The sequence below is a fragment of the Egretta garzetta genome, unplaced genomic scaffold (genome assembly GCF_000687185.1).
Source record: "Egretta garzetta isolate BGI_Z169 unplaced genomic scaffold, ASM68718v1 scaffold174, whole genome shotgun sequence".
Taxonomy (NCBI): domain Eukaryota; kingdom Metazoa; phylum Chordata; class Aves; order Pelecaniformes; family Ardeidae; genus Egretta; species Egretta garzetta.
This window is the reverse complement of record NW_009259311.1, coordinates 395,423-419,275: the sequence shown is the minus strand read 5'-3', so window position 1 is coordinate 419,275 and position 23,853 is coordinate 395,423. Positions and strand designations below refer to the sequence as shown.

The 23,853-nt window shown below is 38.7% G+C and overlaps 1 protein-coding gene across 1 annotated transcript in view; it reads right to left on the bottom strand.

Moving 5' to 3' along the window:
* Nucleotides 1–23,853, bottom strand: part of TLL1 (tolloid like 1) — a 144,440-nt gene that overhangs the window by 39,173 nt on the left and 81,414 nt on the right. The window contains exons 6-9 of the mRNA XM_009636352.2: nt 19,264–19,442; nt 16,910–17,015; nt 13,950–14,074; nt 6,827–6,942 (exon numbers count right to left, since the gene is read on the bottom strand). Of these exons, the coding sequence (XP_009634647.1) occupies nt 6,827–6,942; nt 13,950–14,074; nt 16,910–17,015; nt 19,264–19,442 (526 nt within the window). The remainder of the gene's footprint in view (nt 1–6,826; nt 6,943–13,949; nt 14,075–16,909; nt 17,016–19,263; nt 19,443–23,853) is intronic.

Below are 23,853 nucleotides of genomic sequence, written 5' to 3'. Positions count from 1 at the left end.
AAAGCACAGCAGTAATAGATATTCTAATTTCTTGAACTATTTTTCAGTATAGATACCCCTGCCCTGTACTTTGAAAAACAAAGCAAATTAAGCCCTAATGGAAAAACCAGTTTCAATTAATATCTTGCATTATGTAGGTAGGGGACACGTTCATAAGCATGGAATTTAAAAAGATAGTGAAATGCTCACCCATTTAATCATTCAGTAAATTAGAACAATGAAGTTTTTTTTTATATAGAAAATAAATCAAATCAGTGCTTTTAAAGTTAGAGCAGGTAGGGAATTGAGGGCAGGAGGAAGGAGGGAATGTTGCTTATAGTTTTTGGGAGGTGGTGTTTTTTGTGAAAGCCAGTAAGGAAATCATCCAGACAGTCTACTGTTGAACTCCAAGGAGTTGAACTTCCAATGTTGAGACATCCAAGGTTTTATTCTAGATCTCCTATATCTCTGCAAGTTCTGTGAGCTAGACTTTAAGGCTCCTTTTGCATTTCAGATGTGGCTGGTCAGGTTAAGTAGAACAAATTTCAACAGCAGAGGGGCAACTGGAATGATTCGGGTCAGCATAGCACACACACTTTGGATGCACTCTCAGCAGTGCAAGCACTACAATCTGGGTTTCTACCTAACAACCTCTATCTTCAGTCCAGCCGTTGAGCTACAGATGGCTCTCATTTTTCTCTTGCCAGTTTTTCACCAGGGCCTTTGTGGAGAATGGTTTTATTTGTTTTAATTTTGCAAAATAGGAAGAACATTTTCTTTCCAGTGTTACAATATAAATCTTTCAATGCCATAGTATTTCCAGACTATTACATTGCTTACCCAAAACCAGCATGCATCAAAGCATTAATTGATCCTCTCAGATGGCATTCACTAGTTTACTGTGGTTGTGTCCATCCACATGCTCTCGTGCTTCTTTCAGTCTAACTACAGCACCTCCTGTTTCAACTTCCCTGTCTTATTTCCTGGACACAGGCTTCCAGTGCCATTCCTTCCTGGAAAGGGAACCCCACAACTCACCTCTTCACTTTTGCCTACTGCTACACCTCTCAAACCTCTTCTAGCTTACCTTCACCCTTTCCCAGATGTCTAACCTACAGGGCATTTTGTCTTTACTATTCAGACACTCCTTCAGGGACATGTACTGAAGAAATAAATGGACAAATATTGTCAGAATTCCAAAACCACCTTCTTACCAAGTTATTCTCCATGAGAAATATGCAGATCTGGCTAAAAGTACAATCATTCATCTGCTTTCCTCTGCTTCAGTTTTCTATTTCTTTTCCAAGTCCTTTTTGAATCTACCTCTGAGGATGGCAGAGAGGTCCTGTATATTCTGCCATTCACACAGCAACTCTGTCCATCCTTTGCAAACTGTTCCTTCTTCAAATTGTCCTTCAAATAAGAAGCCTCACCAACTAAAAAAATTTTTGCTCTTCTCTTCAGCTCATCCACTGTGCAGTCCAAGTTCCTTCTAAACTGTTAACTTCTTTTTCCCTGAGTTTCTCAGACCATAAGTAGGTAGCTCTGTTTGTATCTAGCCATACTACTTGAACACCCTATTGCCCTCAGCAGTCTCCTTGTCCATTTCCATGCATGCTCACCTAACCCCAGCTGTGCAGGCAGAGATTCACAATAGGGACCCTGTTTCTCTACCCAGATGAGATGTAGACAGCGGGATTAAGGTTATGCTACCTTCCACAGCTGCTTAAGCTAACCCTGCTGGCTCTGTTGGAGGCAACTTATGGAAGCCACATCCTGTACTTCCTCCATTGGCTCAGCTGTGTAGAGCCTGGAGGTCTCTCACCAGTCTAGCCACAAGTTTTCTGTTTTCCATGACACAGCTGAAACATCAGATTTCTGTTTTCTGTCTGGAAATCTACCTTTTTCCAAACCTTAGTTGCCAGGCTAAAGTTGGGAAAAGGATGGTTTTACTTAGGTGTGATCATGTCATTGTCTCAAAGTGCTGCTATCTAAAGGGAAACCATTAAAATGTAATAGCCTCCTCAATGTCCCACACCTTCAAAACTATGTGAAATAACCTTCAAAGCCTTTTCTCACTCTGACATGCCAAGGTGTTTGATGATACAGCAATTCCTTAACATTGACCAGAATTCATTAGCTGCACATGGGCAGACCCCCCCAATCTGTCACACCATGAGTTCTGGTGGGGAACCAAACAAGTATGAATATATTTAAGATTCTGATTTGCAATTCTGCAAAGTATTAAATGTACACAAGGTAGAGCTTGTTCAGGGGGACAGGATGGCTGAAATTCTTCATAGGAAAAACAATCAATGGGTATTTGTCAGCATGATTAAGGAATTATTGATTACACAGCAGATTCAATTATGCTACTGAAGCTTCAGAGAGAATATACCATACCTCCTACTGCCTGGGATAAAAAAGTACAAAATATATAGCAAACAACAGGTAGTACTAACTAAGTTTTCTGCAGGTGGCATTTTTTCCCATATCAACCAAGGATTTCTCTGTCCTATTTTATCATTCATGTAAAACATTAAGGAAAATTGGAAAGTAATGTAACCTATTCAAAAGACAGATTAAAAAAAAAAAAATACTGGCACAGTTGCAACTCCCTTTGCCAACAAAATTTCTACACACCAGAAGGCAGGATTTGTCCTGACAGAGGGCATACAATATTACTAACACCATCCTCCCCCAGACATTTTTCTGTATATAGATATATTGTGTACAGCTGTGTACCATATAGTCTTAAATCTTGAGAGAAAGTAAAAGGTGAATGAACTGCCTTGTTTTAGTAATAGGGACGCACACATTTTAGGTTGGGCTGGTAATTTATGATGCCTATCAATAAAAGGAATGCTGCAGCTTAGGGCATACCACTGCAGCCCTGTCCTTCATTGAATTTCCTGCCATCAAGGATTGGAAGTGCCTGTACTTGCAGAAAGCAGCATGGATAGAAGTCCTCTAAACTATGCTCAAACAGCACAATGTTAATTCTCAATAAATAAGAAACAAGAGCTAGGCAATCTGGACTGATGCACTTTCAGTTTATTTTTAGGTCACTAGTGCTCACTGACACTTCAGAACACGATGTGATGTACTTATACATACTCTAACTTCCACACAACACTCCTGAGATCTATCGGGGTCAAAGCAGCAAACAAAGGACCAAAAATTCAAAGATATTTTTATTTTCCTTTGATAACATGAACATGAGAAAATCTGGGATCAAGCATAACGTGTGTGCAAGGTACTGTGATATATGCATTAGGTAAGGTTTAGACCTCATTTCTGCTATCTGCTATTCACATCAAGTACTTGCTGCAAATAAGGTTCTTTCTCCCAGGACAGACAATATCCTATGGAACACTACTGACAAAACAGACTTTTGACACTAGCACAAATACCATTTACGTCATTCTTGCTGAACTATATGGAGACTATGAGAGCTGGAGGTCAGAACAGTGCCAAACAGACGCAACTTGTCATGTCAAATTTCAATTACGAAAATCTGTTTGGTCTTTTTCCCCATTGGGGCGGGGCGGGGGAGGGGAAGATGGGAATGGAGCCAGTCTCCTTACATTGCTGACTTCAAGACAGGGGCTTCCCCCCCCCATTAAGCTTTTGTACAATACAATACAGCTCCAGTGGTGGTTACAATCTCAAGTCATAATGGTATTACAAATATATTACAATTACACTAACATCCACAGACAGGCTTACAGAAAGTTGGAGTATGCTATGAATACTTAAACATGACCATTTTCTAACTCATACTTTAATACTGTTTTCAAAAGGCAATAATAATTGTAAATGAACACTACAGTTGGTTTTTTTTTTCACTGAGGAATAGAAATCTAAGCCATTTTTGTTGTTTTCACAGCAATGTCTAAAGCAGCAACACAATGGGGACATAAAATTACCTATCTAGATTAATTTGCATCTTCTGCGCTAACCTTCTCTCATTCATCTGTTTTCATTTGTTTTTCCCTGCCAACCTGCAGAGCCACCCACACCCTCCCAGCACCGAGTGCGTTTATTTTTCCTCCTGTCTCTGGCTCTTGCCCAGAGAAGGGTGAATGCTTTCCAAATGACTTTGCTTTCATCCCCCACAACGGCAAATGTTCTTACAGCTCCTCAGGATCTATTAGCACATCAAGAACACATATTCTTGGTGTCTAATGGGACCCTGATGCAAAAGAAACACAGAATGAAGTATTCCAATCAGGAGAAAACTATGTCCAATATGGAGTAGGAAACCACTGACAAAATTGAAAGAAATCTCGGGGGAGCAAATACTGGGTATTCCTCTTTGGACTCTTCAGTACTGAGGCTGGTACTAGGTTCTATATTTCCAACTCTAGGCTGCATTGGTCTGCTTAATATTGGCTACTGCTTCTTGTAAAGAAGCATAGGGGGGTTTTCCTGCATATTTTCTCTCAGGTGAAATATCCCCTCTATCCTTATTTATTCTGAGGCAGGCTAATATTTGAGCCAATAATTACATAAGATTCAGCTGGCATGTTTTGAAAGTGTACAGAAGAACAGGTTTTGCTTTCACTAGGATGGCACACTTCTTTCCCCAAACTGCTCTCACAAAGCCAATTTTTTTTCCCCACTTTTTCCCCTAAAATTGATACTCAGCATCCTGGTTTCATCTGGGACAGAGTTAATTTTCTTCCTAGTAGCTGGTATAGTGCTGTGGTCTAGATTTAGTACAAGAATGTTGATAACACACTGATGTTTTAATTGTGTATTGGGGTTGTGTGGCAAGATTTTGGTAGTGGGGCAGGGGGGCTATAGGGGCAGCTTCTGTGAGAAGCTGCCAGAAGCTTTCCCCATGTCCAACAGAGCCAATGTCAGTCAGCTCCAAGGTGGACCCACTGCTGGCCAAGGCCAAGCCCATCAGCAATGGAGGTAGTGTCTCTGTGATAGTATATTTAAGAAGAGGGGAGGGAAAAAAAAAAAACAAAACAAACCTGCTGGGGAACAGTAGCTGGAGAAAGAAGATGTGACAGAAAACAGCCCTGCAGGCACCAAGGTCAATGAAGAGGAAGGGGAGGAGGTGCTCCAGGTGCAGAGATTCTCCTGCAGCCCATGGTGAAGACCATGGCGAGACAGGCTGTCTCCCTGCAGCCCATGAAGGTCCATGCCAGAGCAGGTGGATGCCTGAAGGAGGCTGTGACCCCATGGGAAGCCCACACTGGAGCAGGCTCCTGGCAGGACCTGTGGACCCATGGAGAGAGGACCCCAGGCTGGAGCAGGTTTGCTGGAAGGGCTTGTTACCCCGCAGGGGACCCACGCTGGAGCAGTCTGCTCCTGAAGGACCGCACCCCGTGGAAAGGATGGATCCACACTGGAGCAGTTCATGAAGAACTGTAGACCATGGGAAGGATTCATGTTGCAGAAGTCCATGGAGGAGTATCTCTTGTAAGAGGGACCCCACACTGGAGCAGGGGCAGAGTGTGAGGAGTCCTCCCCCTGAGGAGGAAGGAGCAGCAGAAACAACATGTGATGAACTGACTGCAACCCCCATTCCCCGTCCCCCTGTGCAGCTCAGGGGGAGAGAAGGTAGAGAAAATTGGGAGTAAAGTTAAGCCCAGGTAGAAGGGAGCAGTGGGGGGAAGTTGTTTTAAGACTCAGGGGGTTTTTTATCCTCTCCTACTCTGATTTGACTGTTAATAAATTAAATGAGTTTTCTCAAGTCGAGCCTGTTTTGTCCATGATGGTAACTAGTCCTTATCTCAACCCATGAGCCTTTCTATGTATTTTTCTCTCCCCTGTCCAGCTGAGGAGGGGAGTGGCACAGTGGCTTGGTAGCACCTGGCATTCAGCCAAGGTTCACCCGTCACACGTTGCTCAGCAGTGCTTACACCAGTCAAGGACTTTTCAGTTTCCCCTGCTCTGCCAGGTGGCACAAGGAGCTGGGAGGGGTTCCATCCAGGACAGCTGACCCCAACTGGCCAAAGGGCTATGCCATACCATATGATGACATGCTCAGTATATAAAGCTGTGGGAAGAAGGAGGAAGGGGGGGATGTTCGGAGTGATGGCGTTTGTCTTCCCAATTACACGTGATGGAGCCCTGCTTCCCTAGACATGGCTGAACACCTGCCTGCCCATGGGAAGCAGTGAATGAATTCCTTGGTTTGTTTTGCTTGCATGCGCAGCTTTTGCTTTCCCTATTAAACTGTCTTTTATCTCAACCCATGAGTTTCCTCACTTTTACTCTTCTGATTCTCTCCCCCATCCCCCTGTGAGGGGGGGAGTGAGCAAGCAGCTGGGTGGTGCTTAGTAGCCAGCTGGGGTTAAACCATGACACCCAGAAAGTAAAACTATATGCACTAGAACTGAGACCAAGGAACACCTACAATGACACTTTCTTCACCACATGGTATTACTGTTTCACTTTAGAAACATCTCATTCGACATACTAAGAGCTTCCTTAGACAGAGCCCAGCTGTCAGCCTCACACACCTTGGTCAGCTCTCCAGAGCCCATGCTGGAGAAGAGGCCATTCAGGAACCTGAACTACCTCTTCCACCTTTGCACCAAATGACCAACTGAATTGGAAGCCAGTTTTGAAGGGATTTCGTGATGCAAACATGTAGGAGATGGAAATCATACCTTCATTTCACATGGGCAGCCACCAAATAGATGATGTGGTTCTAATGCCACAGACCAAAGTCAAGTCAGTAGCACATAGTTCATGGTCCCATTTTCTATGGCACACCATTGTTTTCAATTATTATGCAAGTTTTAACTTAAATGAAAAGCTAAAGAAAGGCAACATTATATTTTGAAAGTAATATTAGCATTTAGCTGCGGGAATATTAACAAACCTTCTCCCCTGGGGTCACAGAGATTCTCCATATGCAGTGTGTGTAGGAAGGATAACCATTTGGAAATCCTGGAGAGGAGAAGTTGCCTGTAGATTCCTGTAGTGTTTCTCCACAGGCTGAAAGAAACAAAATACAGTAAAAAAATAAAATTGAATGCACCTAACAGAGAAAAATGCATCTTTCCAATATCTACTCAGAATACGTTTAACTCACTGCAGATGCAGAATGGAAAACAGATTAGTTATTTTACAATTTATTCAAAACAATGATTTTAAGCCAGTCTGACATTCATTCTATTTTACACAGGATGTTTTATTCCATGAACTTGTGTGCTGTCTGCTGACATAACGAAAATTACAGCAGCCTTAAAAATATCATTGCTGTCAATCAACTGCAAAATTATACATATAACTTCACTTTGGTGAAAAAAAAAAAGTTATCCACACCCTTTAACATATCCTTTAAGAACTAGAACAAAAGCTGGCATGGTATGATCGGAGCCACACTGGAATTTTGCCAGTGGGTTCATTTAATTTAGTACTTTGCCCACATGAAACACTGACCTGACCTAAACTCACTCATTTATATTGGTATAGAAAACTAAATCCTATATTCAACAGAATCTCTTGCAACAGTGATTTGTAGAGATATGAGTAATAACATAAAGCAAATGTAAAGTCCTGAAATATCAAAGGCTTTTGTATTCTTTATTATTGAAGCATTTAGCACCTGTATCTCACCTGTCAATCACGCTGCTATCTGCTGGTGGACTGGTTAATAATTCCTCTTCACTCTAAAATATAGCATTGGAAGCTCCTGCCATTCTCCACCACTAAAACTGACTGAGGTAGGGTGTCATACCTCAGTCAGTCACCTTTTTTGACCTTATTCCAGTTGTTTCATCCACCGACTTTGCAGGTGTGATACGAGATGTGAATCTGAGAATATTATCCCATGACTGACAATGTAATCAGATCTGCAGTGCTTTCAAATTACAGCATTACCACTGCCAGCAGGTGAACTACTGTATCATCAAAATCTCAATGAATTATAAATGATCTGGAAAGTCTTTAAATAAAAGGGGACAAAGAAATAGATTGTTTATGACAAAGACAGACAACACAGCTGTAAAGGCTGTCTTGTTAAAATGCATCTACACTGTAGTATCAGGCACAAGTGACATTCAAGGCATTAAACATGCTTTCTAACACTGAAATGGTTATTGTGATGAGGCTAGAAAAGACTGACTAGTGTAGCCTCCCCAAAATTTAATTTTTAAAGGACACCGTCACCGTGTCCTTTAAGAATGAAAGATGAAAAAACAATTCTTTTCCTCTCCTCATTTGAAAATGTAGGTTTATCTTTAAAAAATTGCAGGCAGCCACAGGAAACAACAGATTCAAAAAAGTATTCAGTGCTAAATAATTATTTTTGTACAAAGCCTTTTCAGTGAAAAGGGTATATCCATAAGTAACCACAATTTTTTTTTTTTTAACACAGCGGTGAATGCAATCTTATATAAATTGCAGCGTACTGTACTGGGTTCCCCCAGTGCTAGTAAAATGTATCATAGACTTACAAAGCATACGTAAAGCATTTAAGAGAAGGCCAAGAGTAAAATCACAGTCTTATACAGGACTAGCAGAAAGCAGAGCCCAAAGAGGAGATACCCTGCACAGAGATGCATGCATGACTCAGGAGATCCATGAGGATCCAAGTATTCTGCTCACCGCTTTTAGAACCCTCTCTTGTTCTTCCCCCCATGCATGGCTTCATTGAGACTAACACCACATCAGTGTACTCTCACAAGGCATACAACCATATTTCAAGCTTTAGCGCACCTTCTGTTTACTCTAGCTATAACTATTTCACCAACGCTACAGTTACTGAGCAAGCCTTGAGTAGATGACATGACAAGAGATGGGGAATGCTGTTTGTCGAATCTTTTCTGCTCACATTGCATTTTTTTTCCAATTAACCTTGACTCACAAATGTTGATTATGAAGTCATGCAATGTACACAACCACATAACGTGAAGTATGTAAGCAAACAAAATGCTATCAAGTATGTGGGACATATAAGATCAAATCAGTTCAAATGAGACCCTGCAATTAGTAAGGGTAAAGGAGGCATAAATATCCCTTACTCTACTAAAGTCCCTAAATCACCATTATAAAAGTAAGCACATCAATGAACTAAGCATAATAACTTTACATTTTTTTAAATATTTCAGAATTTTTCTCTCATACAGAGTGCAGGATTATTTTCTCCAGAATATTAATAACACTCCATGCTCCATATAGAGAAGTTGTGTATAGCCTTAAAACTATGAATTTTAAGTTGCAAAAGGTGCCATGAAACATTTTATTTTTCTAGGAATTATGGAATAAAGCTAGTTAATACAACAATTTAACTTATATCCATATTAAATGCCTGGGAGCTCTCTATCAAATCAACATTTTCATAAATATCTCTGAATTTAAGGGAAGCATAAGAAAACTACTAAGAATTAACACAATTAGAATTTATAAAATATGTTTGGGCTTGACATTTTTCCACCATATTTACCATTTAATTTAAAATTCCTGGTTACTCAAGGGAACTATAACGAGAACAGCTTATACCAATCAATAGTTGAATTAAAGATCTATGGGATCTGAGTTCCAGGCTGGCCTGCAGAGCTGCTGTAGACAGGGTGGTATTTGGGTATTTCTTGTTTAAAAGCACATTCCTCTGCAATGGCTCAATGGTATATTGAAACAGTTAAAATTCTATCACTAGAGAATGTAAAGGTTTTCTCTGTAATTGGACTGTGGCAACTACAGTATTTGTAATTAGGCTTATAAAGAGGTGTATTATAATAACTTAGTAATGGAGTCCGCTTTGAGAAAGAAACGTAGAAAGAAAATGAGTGGTAAGGGCCACTTATTTAAATTGCCTAAGAACTAGTCTCAGTATATTTCATGTCAGAAGAAATTAATTACAACTTCACTCATACACCTTTGCTTTATAAAACATCTGCAAATTTTTATTCCATTGTTAATAGTTAATATTGTCAATGTTTTCTCTGATTCTTCTTCCCCCTCTGAAATGTCATGCCTTAGATAAATTTTACTAGGCTAGACCACTTGCAGAAATGCTGCTTTAGGTCTCCACACACACACACTCCAACCAAAAAAAACCAATCTCCCATCTGTTTTACAGCTTGAGAAGGTTAGATTTCTGATAAGCCTTTCAGTGGTAAGGAAAGGGAAATTATTTTTGCTTCTCCTTGTAAAGATTAGCAATGGGTGCAGGCAGCAGGTAGATTAGATGCTTATACAAAGCAATTTCTACCAGTGAACTCTGCAGCAGTGTTTCATTACAGTCTGTGTCTAACACCTCTCTGGGCTGGCCTAGGCACACGCTCAAGTTCGATCAAGGATTACAGTGAAATCTGCAAATGACAAAGCCCAGATCCTCCAAGACACTTAAGGAACCATCTCTCATTCCTCTGTCCACAGCACTAGCAAATACATACTGTCATATATGGCTAATTTAAGCTTACCTTTTTTCCAAAGAGAATTAAGATCTTTAATACTATTTACTTAACCCCAAGTCTGTACAACTATACATATATGGCACATATCACTGCCAGAGTCTCCTAAAAATATCTGTTGCTGATAATGTACTTGCTAAATCCAAAACTTAAATCAGTTTAGTACAACTCAGTGTCTTACTGTTGACTTGATTCCTTTTTATAGTTATAGGGAAACAGTCTTAATCTAACACAGTGAATAAAGGCTGACTTTTGAAGGTAAACAATTTTCTAATCTAATAGAGATGGGAGCAAGTTAAGCCTGAGGAACAGTGAGAACAGCAAAGAAGAGAGCCAGGCTTTATCTGCTCTCTTCCACATACTGTCACAGACCCTGGCAATCTGTAAATTTGCTGAACTTCTTCCATCCACTTTCTCTTCCTCTGACCAGCCTTCACCTGCCAGTCAGAGCCTCCTTTCCCATCCATTATTCAGTCCCACTCTACCCATTTATTTCTTGTCCTCTTTCTGCCTAAGAGCATCCTTCTCCATAATTTCACTTTCTTATTCTCTTGCTCCTATAAAACCACATACACGTTTTAAATAAATGACAATTTCTATATAGAACTGTAAAGGTGCGCTGCACTGAATTTTTAGTAGCTACACCAGAAGAAAACATATTCTATTACTCTGTTAGACAGTCTGAAAACCATTGTAATACATCCAGTTCAAGATTGGTTTTTCAAATGCCAAGACACTCAAAATCGGATTGGCAGAGGAAGGACCCTCAACTTAGTTGCTTGCTTTCTCCTTATTATTCTATCGTGTAACAATGTAATTCAGTATTAAAATGTAACAGATCCCTATCAGCAATTATGCTTCCCTTTGACAAAAATCCTAAGTTAAAAACCAACCAAAATTGCTGTTGCTAGGTTGTTGAGTCCTGGCACTTACTCAGCTGATGAAAGACAGGTTATCAAATCTCAAGCCTCAGCTTCACCAAGCTCAAAACTGTTTCTTGGCCACTAAGCCCTTTCCTGAATAATGGCCCTGAATATGCTGAGTAGTTAAAACAACCTGGGAGGCTCAGCAGCCTCACTGTGGTGAGGATCAGCTGTATTCTTCAGCAGCCCCAAGTTCAACTTCATGTTCACAGGCCCCAGAAAATGCAGCAAGCTTCTTGGACGAGAAACTGCTTGCAGGAGTAACTAGAACTCCAAATAAAACATGGACATTACCACAAAATCCTTTATCAAAGAAGTGTGTATCTCTGGAAAATACTGATTTATTTAAGTTACTCTTTTCTGCATTTTCATTGTATTACATTTAAGGCGACACAAACGAACACATGAAACAGTGCAGAGGTTATTAATGTTTGAAATACTCACTGCTGTTTTATCATGAGCAGACATCATGATTAACATCTTTTGTCTGAAATAGGAAATACAGCACACCTCCAAAAACAACAGTGTCAGGGATTTTATTGCTATATACTATGGTGATCATATGGTTCTTTTCATAAAATCAGAAGTTTAATGTCTGAATTTTCAGTCTCACTATTTGCTGAAAAATTTATTAGACCACAAGTACCGTGCAACTTTCAGATTTGCTTTCTTTACTGGATGTTGAAGTTTGCATTGTCTTACTCAGTTATGCAGCTTGTGTTGAAAATATTAACTGAAAAAATAGCATGTTAAATAGTATGCTATTTAGAATTTGTAGGAAAACCTTCTGCTTTTTTCCACTCTCTTAAAACTCACTTTCTTTAACAGACTGGCTCATCCAAATAAGACTAGAAAGCCAATGCCTTTTATCCCAAAGTTTGCCAACGCAAAAAGTCAGAAAAGGAGCATGATCCTCCAACCACCATTCATTTTTATCATCCCTCCTAAGTGAGTTCACCAGTGCTGCAAAAAATAACTTACTTTTACAGTGCACACTACTGCTGAACAACCATGGGTTTACAATACTGTGAAACTAACTTTCAACAAGACTTTCAAGACATTAAAAGAAATGATAGCTCATTATTACAGATTTTCATGAATTATATGAAAAGAACATTTTCTCTGAACAACTCTTTGAACATTAGCTCAAAAAGCATATTGTCTCTTTTTCACTTGATTGAAAATGCATGTTAAGAGTATTATACACACACTAAAAAACCTAGGTTGTAATTTAAAAATTTTTTTTCTTTCTTAAGTCAACGTGATCATAAGGTACTAGCTACTGTCACAGCGGTTTTGATTCTATAGACTATTTTGTCTCCAAAATATGTCTTTTATCAAATTATATAGATATTCTCTGTGTTTATGAAATTATTGCTCTCTGTATACTCTTATTAGAAATAATGCTGCCAAGAAGAATGCCATTATTCAAGTACTTGCTGTACCAAAAGTAAAGAACAAAAATTATTCCAAAAGGACAGTTGTTAAAGAAAGTTGTTGAAGTGGTTTCTCCTCTGGTAGGCCCAGAAACACTGTGTGTTCTCAGTATATAGAAGATTACAATTGAGTGTACTTACAGCACAAAGGAAAAGCATATTTCAGCTGTACAGTGTACATCAAATGCACATCAGATCCCCCAGATCTGCAGTAGATCCCACTGCTGCTGATACAAATCTGAATTAGCTCCATCACTTCAGTCGGGATCCCTCTTTTTAGTCCTTCTGTACTGATCAGGTGGTAAAAGGTAGCCATATATCTTGCCTTAAAACAGTTACTGAGACTCCATTAATTCCCATGAGGAGCAGAAGAGCTGTAAAACCTAGGTGGCACAGAGCTAGTATATCTAACACTCCCACAAGGACCCTGCTGGCAAATTCTGGCTAAGAGATGTCACTTCTGAACTGCTTCAGTTTACACCACAGGTTAAAATTGGTCTCAGCTATAACTAGAGCAGGAAAGTAAAACCCTTTGCTTTGAGATTTCAACCACTTTGCCAGCGCTTAGAGAAGAACTGGCACAAGAGAGCAACCACAGGGTTACTACTCACACCTCTGAGACAGACTGCAACTCTACCCCACATCTATTTTGAGATAAAACATTAATAGGCATTGAAATTATAGGGTGCTAGAATTAGGCAGAAGATATTAAAATACTAAATGTAACTGTTACAACTGTATAAATTTTGTAATAAGATCTAACCAATTAATCCATAAAAGAGGTTACAACCTAGTTTGTCCTGGCTTGTTATGTGTTAAATTTCCAAAAAATGTAACATGTTCAGAGCTGATTGCAATAATTTAATTTGCTCTTTCTGCACTCTACTTGAATTCAGAAAAAACAGACTCCAACCAATATGCAAACCAGAAGTGATATTAAACGTCTTTTTTTTTTTTTCTAGTCATTGAACAGCTAAGGAAAACAAAGACTGAAATGTCATGAAACTAAGTGTTGTTTCTTACAGTTTACCTGTCCTTAAGTGATTTGCATTACAGAGACCTTACCTATAAGATTTTTTTATGATTCAATGCTTGAACAACCTACATCAGTTGCCAACGTGGAAACAAACTACTGAGCAGCTGACTAAAAAAAATGTATCATTCCTCTTGAACAACAAGTCAAACAGTTGCTAGTATGTGGGTTTTGTTTGTTTGTGGTGCAATACCTGGACATCTATACAGCTTTCTTGCCTGTGCAATATCTCCTTTACTTAGACGAGTACGCTGGCCAATGGCAGGTCGTATACCATTATCATCACGGGAAGGGAGAATGGTATCCAGAAACATGCCCCTAAAAAAAATAAAAATAAAAATAGACCCTAAAAAACCCTATCAGGTTTCTGTCATAAAACTGTCTGAGTTTTATGAGTGTGTAATACTATTTTGTAAATCTACAATTTACATTTGGCATAACTAAGAGGGTAAAATGCAGAACTTTAAATACAGAAAACATGTCAAAAATTCTTCAGGTTGGCAAACTTACGCAAAGTTATCAAAAAAGAATCTTCTTTTAGTACATCAATTAACATATCAGCTTTTATATTTCTGTTAGACAGTAGGAGGGAAATCTCTTACTATTATTTAGATTACACAGGAAAAGGAATTGCTGTTAAGCTCTTGCTATATAGAAAAAATAATTATAAAATTATATAAAAATACATAAATAATGCCCTATCAGAAAATTCTTAATTACAAAGTTCCTATTTCTAACAAAGTTTTTAAGGGAAGTCTTAAAGTCTGACTTATACGTGTAAGAGCAGGTTAAGTCAGGAACATTTGCCAATCCTTCTCCTGTCAGGTGTTATATCTAACTCTACTCTAGCCACTGCTGCTTTTGAACCATAAATTCTTACTTGCCAGCCTCTGCTTGCTTTACAATAAAATTTACAAATTTACCAATAAAATATACCAATTTACCATATGTGATTTCAGTAACATTTACCCAAATGACTAGACGTAATAGAGAAGCACATTTGTTCCAAATTCAAGATTTTAAATAAGATCCAAATTATTTTGGTAGTCTCAAATGAATTTTAAAAGAGTAAGGTACAAAACTAAGTTCTATTATCAAGTTACAGAATTTGAAAATCCCTCAAATCCCATAAAATGGAAGTTAACAGATTAATATGTTACTGGATTCTCCTGTTCTTTAATTTTTTTATACTTCCTTGTATACTTGTAGGGCTTTTATTTAAAAGTAAAACTAGTATTTTCAGTCATAATGTAGGTCCCAAAATGACTAAACTGTAAGGATATTTGTAGTTAGGAATACTATTTATAAACATAGCTTGGTTTTTTAATTATAATAAGTGAATCTATTTTGATATTGCAGGTACATAATGCTCTCTCTACCCAGTCAGATTTCTCATGGCATCACCGGAAATTTCACAAAAAAGGAATCATCTCAGGATTTTACCCTAATCTAAACAGTGAAATAAATGACTTATGACATTATTCAATTTCTAGAAATAAGGCACATTATTATTCCAGAAGAGTGTTTGTATCTATAAATTATATTTTCCACTCATTTTTAGTAAAACCTGAAACTGATGCTATTTATATTTTGAAAAACATTAAAATAATCCTTTTGTATATGCCCTAGCACTTCAATAAGGGAACAACCTGTAAGAGTTTTAATACAGCATGAACAACATCACTGTGTGTGACTAGAACTTTACGATGTTTTGTGATTTCTACAACTTATATGGGTGAGTAAAGTCTAACAAACAGCTGGCAATATGCCACACTGAGCATGACTCATGCTTTCAAGATAACTCAGTGAAAATCAATACATGACCTCAAGAGTCTGCTGGTTCTTTTTGAACAGTATGAAGTAACAACTTCTTGTACCTTAGGGCAGGGCATGCCTACTCATGGCACTATCAGTTTTTGCCAGCTTGGAAAGTGGTGAGATCAGGGCTCACAAATCATATTATCTTGATGTTGTTATTGCCCTAGGACTGTGAGGGATTCCATCTTGTTAAATTACTCTATAGGCTTTTATAATGTCTTCCTTAAAGTAGTGTACCTGTAACTGGATTAAGCAATGTGACTAATATCTACCTGATGTGGCTCATTCCCATGCTCTTCCAGGGGTGAATTATGTGTATGCTGAATACATCCTTTGGTAGGATTGTTTTTTAACAATATAATTTATATCAAGGAGAACATGCTTAAGAAATTTGCAAAGGCTGGTGAGGTTTCTGGTGGTCTTCAGTCTACTTCAGAGTCTCAGATTGCCTAGTATTTTTGCCTTAAAATGCACCAATTGGACAAAAAAAAGCTAAGTACATAACTTTTCAAACTAGCATTTTTGGTTCGGGTTTTTTTGAGGCTTCTTTTAATTTACATTATTCTGGTATTTTTAGAGAGTAATTAGCTGAACTACAACTTAGTATGAAATATAACAGGAGGCTGGGTGAAAGACTTCTCATTCACTTATTCTTCAGAGTAGGGCTATCGTATGGGAACAGCTCATTGCACAGCTCCCCACATCCATGCAGAGTTTCAGAGTAAGCCCCACGTGAGGTACTATGGAGTTGGGAATGGATCAGCCTGCAACAGGCCAGAGCAAAACCAGCAGAACTCTTTATTATATGGTTTTGATGACAGTAACAATCGATACAAACCATAGAGAAGAGTTGACTGCAGTCCTTAGCAAAGGCTGTGGCTTGCGTGGTAGATGTCCTAATACCATAATGTGTTCTACTAATGTAATCCATAGTTACTCAGGCATTATTCATCAAACGACATTTCTCTTTAAGAGAACAGATTATGCTACACAAAATTCCTAACCATTTCACTCACTTGGTTTTTCTAAATTTAAATTTTTGTGGAGACAAAAAGAAAGTATTATATGAAATGATGTTTCCAGATTATCTTGTCTTAAAATCTAAAGAACTGAAGAAAGATGAAAAGGCTGCTTTGAAACTGAGCAGAAACTAAACACATTTAAAAATATAATGAAATTATTCTGACTTAAACAAGCTGTCCTTTGACTGCTGTGAGAATACTATATCACAAAGGATATTTTAAGTGATTTCAGAATACTTTAAAAAGCATAGTTCTTGGCAATCATAGGGAGGAATAGGATTAAAAGACAAAAGGTATAACCTGAGACTCCAACCTTGAGAAGGTGTTCCTGGCATAGTGCATAATGCTGTCAAAGTCGTATGGTTCCCCAAGGGAGTTCACCTCTCCAGGCTCCATCTTCAAGAAGTTGTATTCCTGACCTATGAATGATTGATTATTAAAGTTTCTTTAATACCTTTATTTGTGAAGTTAAAAGCCAAACAGGAAAAGAAAAACAACAAAGATCCTAACCTAATCACTCACTGACATTCATAAATCTTAGCTATTTGGGAGTAACTGTGTGATTTTATTAACCAAGAGGGCAGACATCTTCTGAAACACACATCAAACTCCTATATTTAGCATTTAGAAAGACTGTTCTCATTCACCTAACCCACACAAAGGCCCCACACATTATGTTGCACTTCATGAAAAATCCATAAAATTTGCTGGCTTGGTTCTTAATTCCGGAAAGAAATAATTTTGACAGCAAAGACCCTAGAACAACCTTCCTCACTGCAGACTCATTAGGCTGGATACCAAAGAGAGTTTGCTTCAGCAAAGGATGGTCTCTGAGACCCCACGTAACACAACCACTACCTGGAGTACTGTGTCCAGTTCTGGGGTCCCCGGTTCAAGAAAGATGAGGAACTCCTAGGAAGAGTCCAGAGGAGAGCAACTAGGATGATAAAGGGACTGGAGCATCTCCCCTATGAGGAAAGGCTGAGAGAGTTGGGCTTGTTCAGCCTGAAGAAGAGAAGACTGAGAGGGGACCTCATCAACACATATAAATATCTTAAGGGTGGATGTCACAAGGATGGAGCCAGACACTTTGCAATGGTGCCCAGTGACAGGACAAGGGGCAATGGGTACAAATTGAAACATAAGAGGTTTCAGTTAAATGTGAGGAGGTGATAGAGCACTGGAACAGGCTGCCCAGAGGGGTTGTGGAGTCTCCTTCTCCTGTGTAACATGCTCTAGGAGAACCTGGTTTAGCAGGAGGGGTGGACTAGATGATCTCCCGAGGTCCCTTCCAACCCTTGCGATTCTGTGATTCTGTGCAGTCACATTTTCAAGAGACAGACATTGCAAATTAACAAAAGCAGAAGAAAAAAAGAATTATACTTAGTTGATAATTCCAAACCAGAAGTTCTTTGCCCTAATCAGTGTATTAGGAGATGCAAAGTACCCCTTACTCCAAATCATATTCCTTTGGTGTCATGCAAAAAACTGCAGTGACATTAACATTATTAACCAACATAATTTGCGTAATATGACAAGAGTCAAATGTCTTGGTGGCCATGACTTCCTGATCTCATTTAGTGATCCTCAAGCTCATGTCATGCCACCAGAAGTGGTTTCAGCCAGAAACTAGAGATAACTGAAAGGAGAGAGCAGGAGGCTGAGGATGGCATTCCAGCTGATTTACCCCATCGGAAAAAAAGCCTCGGGGAAGAGAACTTATGGAATCTACATAAGTCAATGACATAGAAAGAACAGAAGGAAGGCATAGATGTGCATGCCTTTCAGGACTTCAGAGACTTGTGAGAGTGTGTATCATCTGCCAGTCATCTTCCAAGTCCTAGTTGAGGTAGCAAAGATTTATTGCATCTCAAATCTATTTTTTTAAAAAACATTTTCTGCAGGAACAAATACTCCAAGCTATCATTGGATGTTTTCTAATTTCACCCCTTCTTAAGCACAGAATTCCCCTAAATCAAAATCAGCGTTTCACAAATACCACATGCATTTATGAACACTGCAAATGAAACATGCCTAGTTCCCTCCCACCTTGCCCACAAAATACAAGTGTGGGCACAACAGCTATACTGACAAAAAGATGACAGTCACAGTTTAAAGTTCTCAGGTTCCTCAGATGCTTTGTCTCAAGAATGCCAAGGCCACTGGCTAAAGCTGCAAACTCTGTAGAGACAGAGTAATTTGGAAACCGTGGGAACAGTGCCCATCTTTGACACAGATTCAAAGTCCTCAGCTTACCTTTGAGATCTAAATCTCTTGGGCGGCTAAAAAGCTATAAACATGTTTCTACTTACCATTCAGTAAAGACTACAAAAGGAAAGCCCTTTCTCAAGCACAGAAATGTGACTTTTAAAGGGCTTTAAGAGCAATGGCTTCTTTCAAAGTTTTTGAGCATGATTACTATTTCTCTCCTTCTAGCTAATACTATTTAATGGCTTACTACTTGGCCAGATCTTCAGAAAAGATTGTATTTTAGTTGCAGTACTTAATTTGTGAATCCGCTTGAGGTCAGCCTGGCTAAGAGGAATAGCAGGCATAAATGGTCATCTATGTTACTCAGTTAATTTCTGCTATTCAGTGTTCAGTTTTAAGAGAGAAAACACCAAAACCAAACTTTTTTCTTCCAAAATACTTATCAGAGTATCTCACCAGGCTGGATGTTTTCTCTAATGATGGTGACATGGTCGTCACGGTCTGGTCGTGTATGTTCGTGCCAAAAGCCTATCACATGGCCCAACTCATGGACAACTATACCAAACTTATCACAGTTCTTGCCTATAGATATAGCCTGAGGACCATTTCCCCTTCGACCTACGTAAGAACAGCACCTGTAATTAAAACACAAACACAGATGAACAAAACATATAAAAAATTCAGTTAAAAAACAAAAAAAAATATTATATAAAAAAAATCAGCAGAACAATGCAGTATGCAATTTCTGCACAAACTCTAGTGCAAGATTATCCAGGATACCTAGTAAGGACAAATATATAGGTTTTTTTTTTTAAATTCAAGGTCTTCTTAAAAAATGCTAGCTGTGACCAACAGAATTGTGACTTGTGGTTTTGTATATCTGGATATGTGCAAACTAGTATTTTTTCTCCCACTCTTGTTTTCTTGTAATAAGAACCTGTTAAAAAAAAATAAAAACACCTGCTTTGCAAATACTTTTATGTTTCATTCCTGTTCCACTGCACTGCTGTGATTCCAATGTAAACTTACGGAGTAGAGATGCCCTTTTTAGCATTCATACTGAGCATTTAGCCAAGATGTCTGGTTTTTGGTTAAAAAAAAAAAAGTCTGCTGACCAACAAAAGGACAGAAAGGAGAGTAAAGCAAATTGTACCAAAATGGAAGACAATTTCAGGTTTCATAAGCTGATTCTCTGTTCACCTCTGAAGATCTTAAATGTTCAGAGCCAGCATTATATTCCCTAAAAAAACCCTGATTTCCCATCTTTGCTTTGTAAATTCTGAAGTCTGTCAGGTGGAATGGAATTGTACTGAGCAGATCACCTTCACCATCTCCCTCCTCCCCCTACTTTTTTTTTTCTCCTTTTTAAACCCCAAGTGTTCTGATGCAACATTTACATAGCAGAATATATTTGGTCCTTGAGGAGGTCAATGCTAGTGTGGAGAATGATTCCACCCTTCATATGCCTCTGTGGGCAGTAAAGGAAGAGCAGCTATGGGAACAATACCAATAGCAAATTAAATTCTACAGACAACGTTTCCTTGTTTCTCCTTTTCGGGTTTTGTGGTAGCAAAAAGACTGTTCACTTTAGTTAGTTGGCTGGTCAGTCTTGGTTAGTCTTCACTGATTTTTTTTTTTGTTAGTGTCCAATATAACTGGAATTTAAAAATACGAATATTAGAGAAAACACAGCCTTCATTATAGTTGACAATATATGTTCTTAGTAAGCATATACTGGTTTTGCACTAATGGTTAAAATCAAAGACAGATATACCAAAATATGATAGTAATATCTTAAAATTACAAAGGCCATGCAAGTTACTTTGTAGAGGAAAATATTACTACAACAGCCTAGGAGGGCTGTATCAAGAATTAGGAAACTACCTTGAAAGTACTGTTGGGAAAAATTATTGTTTACATTATAACCATTCCTTGCTATCTCAGCTGCTTCTCAAGTATTCCTACCCTCAAAATAAGTTAACTCTTTTCTTCCTGCTTTGGCTAATTCCAAGCATAAGTGTGAATCACCTTTTTATGTCAAAGCACTGAATTAGGCTCAGTGCTTCAGCTAGTTGTGCCAATATCATGTCTAATTAATTTCTTAAGGTATCTGCCCTTGACAGCTCTCTTCAAGGCAGGTAAATAAAAACAATGGCCATTTAGACTCTCTGCTATAATTCTGGGTCCATGTCAATGTTGCAGGTTAATGTGCTACTGTTTCACACCACAGTATAAGAAAGTAAAGAACACCCATGTATTGCTCTGTGTATTTCCCTCACTCTATATAAACTGTATTAACACAAAATTACTATTTTCAATATTTATGATACAGAAATATTATTATGAACACTGATATAAATTATAGTAATGGAAAAACTACCTTAAGATGTGCCATAAAAATACAGCATAGGTGATAAAAAGTAGCAACAGATAGCAGAAATAAGGTTAAAAAAAAATCTAGAACAGTCACACCAGTTTATCTCATGATTCCAGAGTGGATTTCACCTTTGCACCTGACACGCTGACATGGTTTTGCTTAATATATTTTTCAGACTGCACATTTGCAGAATAACTATTATGGCTACAGGTGAATATGTAAACATAATTAAAGCACTACAGATATTTCCAATATTGTTTTTACCATGGTTTTTATCTTTCACTATTCACTCAACTATTTAAATGTTTTTATTGTGCAATAAGGAAATTACCATAGGTCATACACTTACTCACATGTGCTTACCCTGGGGACAAAAATGTTTGGATCCTTAAGAAGGTTTAGGGGGTTTTGTTGGTTGTTTTTTTCTTTTTAAATCTCATACACAGTGTTATTTACTGTCCCATCCATTTAGAGAGTGGATGCTGGAGTACAACCTTTGAGCCAAAGGTAGTAGAATTTGCAGTGACTCTTCCTTCTCAGAAAAAATCATTCATTTATAAAGCCATTAAAGACCTTCTGACCTCTGTATAGAATTCCCAATTCACTGTCATAGGCAGTTGTATTATGTACACCAAATAAACTTGTCTAACAATTCCTACATCCCAGACTTCAAGTCTTTTAGAAAACAATGTTGCTTATCTTTGAACATTGAAGTAAGGACTAAGATGTGGCATTTGCCTTAGTAGTCTACAGGAAGCCGTGGTAGAAAACAAAAATCAGATTAAGTCATCTACATTCTGTGAAAGCATGTCACCATTTCCAAATTAGGTGAACTTAATGAGTTAGGGCTTCCTACCTATGTTAAGGTCATGTACCTCATTATGGTAATCATGCTATACTGACCTTAGCTTGTGCAGAGAGACAAAATGCAGTAACAATGCCTGATGGTTGTTTTAAAAATAGAAAAGCATAAAATACATGCAATCTGTGAAAATTCACATTACAGACTACTAACTATGGATAAAATTCCACTGATTCATGCATAATTCAGGTTGGAAGGGACCTCTGGAGGTGTCCAGTTCAACTTTCTGCTCAAAGCAGGGTCACGTATGAAGTCAGACCAAGGTTGCTCAAGTCTTTATCCAGTGGGGTCTCAAAAACCTCCAAGGAGACAGCACAGGCCCTCTGAACAACCTGCTCCAAAGCTTTGCTATCCACACTGTGAAAAATTTATTCCTCATATCCAGTATGATTCTCTCTTTCTTCATCTTATGCCCATTGCCTTTCGTTCTCCCACCAGGCACCACTGTGAAGAGCCTGGCTCCCTCTTCTTGTTGCCCTCTGCATAGGAACTGGGGGTTGCTGCTGGGTCCCCCTGAACCCACCTCTTCTCCAACTGAACAAACTCTGGACCCTCAGCATCTCCTTACAGGGCAAGCGCTCCAAGTTCCCAAGCATTTTGGCAACCCTGTACTTAAGTCCTTCCAGCTTATTAATATCTTTCTTGTATTGGGGGCCCACAACTGGATCCAGGGTCTATCTATGACCTAGCAAGTGGCAAGCAGAGAGGGATGACACCTTCCATTGAGCCACCAGCTGTGCTTCTGTTCACACAACCCCAGACACTGTTGGCTGCCTTTGCTACCAGGGCCCATGGCCAGCTTCTGCCCAGCTCACTGCCCCATGGCCTTCTCCACAGAGCAGCTCCCCAAGCTGGCAGTGCCCAGCCTGTCTTGCTCTTCCTTTGCAGGTACAGGGCTTTGCATTTGCCCTTGCTGAACTTCATAAGGTTCCTGTCGGTCTGTTCTTCCAGCCTGCCTGGATCCCTCTGGGTGGCAGCTCGATCATTGACCCTGTTCATCTGGTTCCCTCCAGCTTGGTGTCATCTGCAAACCTGATGAGAGCATGTGCTTCCCTCTTCATGGGTCACTGATACAGATGTTAAAAAGGACAGGTCCCAGGATAGGCCCCTGCAGTACTGTACTTGCAGTCACAAGCTGAGTCCAAGACATTAACCACCACCCTCCAAGTCCAACCACGCAACCAATTTTAACCTATCTAGTTTTCCATTCATCTATACTCCTGAAAAATATGTGTTGGAGACTCAACACATTTAAACACATTTGTTTAAATACTGGAATTTAATTTGTAATTCCAAACCTTCATAATCTGAATACAACACATGACAACAGTGCAAGAGATTGATGGGAATAAAGTTAGGATAACCACACATAATTATGAAAAGGCAGAACAAACCCTTTAAAAAGGATAAAAACTTCTGCTGAGAGTCTTCACATTTACCACTGTGTGGAAACTCTAAAGAAAAAAATTGCAAAGCAGCACTAAAGAACATTGATCAATATTTATAGTTTACAGCAAGTCAATAGCTTATTAAGACTGTAGGTTGTAGAATATCTAATACCATTTCAACAGTTTTAACATGCTTGTATTATTTACTTCATCTATATTACATGCTTCAACTAGCAAAGACATATTTGGTGGCTTAAAAATTTCCTTAGATTTTTCAATATAATTTTTGCACTGTGATATTTTGGAGACAAATAGAGAAAAAGGAAAAAGTGAAAAAAAATTATTCCAGATAGTATCCTCTATGATGTCTCCAGCTCTGCTTTTATTGACACTATTCACAACAAGGGCAAAAGAATAAA